The sequence below is a fragment of the Geospiza fortis genome, unplaced genomic scaffold, assembly GCF_000277835.1.
Source record: "Geospiza fortis unplaced genomic scaffold, GeoFor_1.0 scaffold324, whole genome shotgun sequence".
Lineage (NCBI taxonomy): Eukaryota > Metazoa > Chordata > Aves > Passeriformes > Thraupidae > Geospiza > Geospiza fortis.
In genome coordinates this window covers 504683-507219 of record NW_005054559.1, presented here as the reverse complement: position 1 = coordinate 507219, position 2537 = coordinate 504683, and the positions used below count along the sequence as shown (strand labels likewise).

General features: G+C 58.7%; 1 protein-coding gene across 1 annotated transcript in view; it reads left to right on the top strand.

Moving 5' to 3' along the window:
* The window catches only part of RAMP2 (receptor activity modifying protein 2), a 3154-nt gene extending 617 nt beyond the window's left edge, over window positions 1-2537 (top strand). Inside the window, exons 3-5 of the mRNA XM_005429577.3 lie at window positions 772-882; window positions 1254-1356; window positions 2157-2537. Coding sequence (XP_005429634.1) covers window positions 772-882; window positions 1254-1356; window positions 2157-2412 — 470 coding nt within the window. The 3' untranslated portion in view covers window positions 2413-2537. The remainder of the gene's footprint in view (window positions 1-771; window positions 883-1253; window positions 1357-2156) is intronic.

The following is a 2537-nucleotide window of genomic DNA, read 5'->3' as shown; positions in this document are numbered from 1 at the left end:
GGGCTGGGACAGGAGCTGTAGCACAGCACATGGCCAGGCAGGGGGGCTGGATGGGGCCATCAGGGACAGAAATCAGGACAGGGTGGGCTGCCCTTAGCACAGCCAGTGCACCAGCCCAGCAGCGCCCCGTGGGCAGTGCCCAGCTGTGCCAGAGCTCCCCAGAAACAGCCCAAGGAGGGCCCAGTCCAGCAGGTCAGCACGGAGCCAGCATCAGTGCCCCACAGCTGAGGGTGGAAGATGGATTGGGCAGTTTCCCTGAGCCGTGGGGCTCCCGTGGGCCAGGCCAGACGTGCCCCACGCCCTTGGCAGGCAGTGCTGGGCGTGGAGCTGATGGCAGGCGGAGGGGCTCTCCAGCAGCTCTGTGCTGGGGCCAGTGCTTCCTCTTCCTGCCCCAGCCCTGTCCGGCTGACACGCAGCACCACGCCGGCTCCCCGTGCCTGGGGGTCCCAGTTTGTCCCCATGCTGTGACCATGGCCCAGGGTTTGTAGCCCCTAAACAGCCCCTCTGAACCTTTGGATAGCTGCCTGCAGCCTGGCTAGCCCCTGCCCATATGGGGGGCTGGACACCTCAGCCCAGCATGTGCCAAGCTCTGGCTCCCTGTGCCCCACCTGCCAGCTCCAGTGTCAAAATGAGTTATTTCCCAAATCCAAAATCAGTTATTTCCTCTAGACCCAGCCTCTGCCAGGGCAGCTCCTGCACATGGGGCCCTCTCAGCACCCTTACCCCCCCAGACCCTGCATCCCCTCTCACCCTGTGTCCCTCCCTCCGCAGTGCTCCTGGGGGCTGGCCTTTGTCACACGGACAACGTGACAACGAGCTTCAGCCAGGACACTGGGACAAGCCCACCCACGGCCACGTCCAACGGGACAGCCTGGTCCATAGGTGAGTGTTGGGGTTCAGCGAGGGCCAGGCAGCACTGTAGGACAAACGGTGTCCTGGCCAGGGCTGGCCCTGTGCCACAGAGTGACCCCTTCTTTCCCCTAAAATAGCTGGCCTGTGCCACAAAGCTCTCCCTGCCACTGCCCACAGTCAGCAGCAGCCTGCTCTCCCTCTGTGCCCCTGGCATTGCCCTGGGCTGCTGCAGGCTCCAGGCAGCACCCCAGGGCTGCTGCAGGGTCCATCCCTCACTGTGCTGATGGCTCTGCCACCGGCCGGGCAGGGCTCCAGGCACCAGGTGTCACCTGGCAGCAGGGCCAGGCAGGGATGCACTGTGGGCAGAGGCACCCTGCCCTACTCAGCCCCTTTCCTCACAGAGGGGAATTACACCGCCATCACACAGCAGTGCTGGGATTACTTCGTCTACCTGATGAGGAATGTGCTGACATCGGAGCTGTGCGAGTGGAAAGTCATCAGCGGGTACGGGCCAGCAGGACTGTAAGAGCCTGCATGAGAGGTGTGGGACTCCAGGTGGCTCTCCAAAATGCAGTTTATTCCATCCAGGATGTTACAGCAGTCCAGGGTTGTGGCTAACAGAGCCTGTGCCTACAGCTGTCAGCTCCAGCTGCAGGCAGGCCTGGAGATCCTTTAGTTTAGGTTACAATGCATTCTCTACTTTTCTTTTGGTTACAATGCATTCTATACTTTTCTTTGCTGAGCATCTTCATACAGTAGAACCAATCTATACCTTAACTGTTATCTATAGCCTATCATAACTACTGTAATTACCATATTCATGTTACTGTTCTCCAATCACTTAAAGTTAGTACATCACAGTTTAAGCTAGAAGTTGTTTTTCAGTTTTCTTGCAGTGGAAAATTCTGAGACCTTTTTTCTACTTGCAACATCAGCAGGCTTGTTTGCCTGTGCTCTCTTTGTGCTTTGTAAAAACATCTTCTTGCTCTAAGTCCTAAAAGCCCCCTCTAACTAACACACTCTCTACCTTCTTAGTTATCCAGTAAGACTGGCTCAGCAATTCTTTTCTTCTATATCAAAACTTGCTTCCATCTCTATTCCTTCATCAGACTCTACATTTAAAAATCTTTCTGCTAAGCACACATATCTGAGACTTTCCTTGTCAAACTTTCATCCTTCCCAACACAGCACCTTCCCCTCTAGAGCAGGGGGCAGGGGCTGGGCACTCCACCAGGGTACTGCCGGTGCCCGGGTGTGCCCCCGGTGTCCCATCCCCTGCCGGTGTCCCGGTGTCTCTCCTGCAGGCCCTACAGCGTGCTGCAGCACTGCCTGGAGGAGTGGGCAGAGCGCCTCAACTACAGCTACCCCAACGCCCTGGCCGAGCAGTACATCTTCCAGAGCCACCACATCTACTTCCACAACTGCACCCTGGAGCACCCGGTGTACTTCGACCCGCCCGAAGATGTGCTGCTGGCCATGATCATCGCACCCATCTGCCTCATCCCCTTCCTTGTCACCCTGGTCATCTGGCGCAGCAAGGACGGCAAGGCGCAGGCTTAGAGCTGCCCGGCTGCGGGACCCCCGGCCCGCCCGGCGGGCTCTCGGTGCCACCCCCCCGCGCTGCGGAGGCGGCCGGTTCCTCCCGCGCCTTCCCCACCCCGCGGCCCGGCATTAAACGCTTCTCC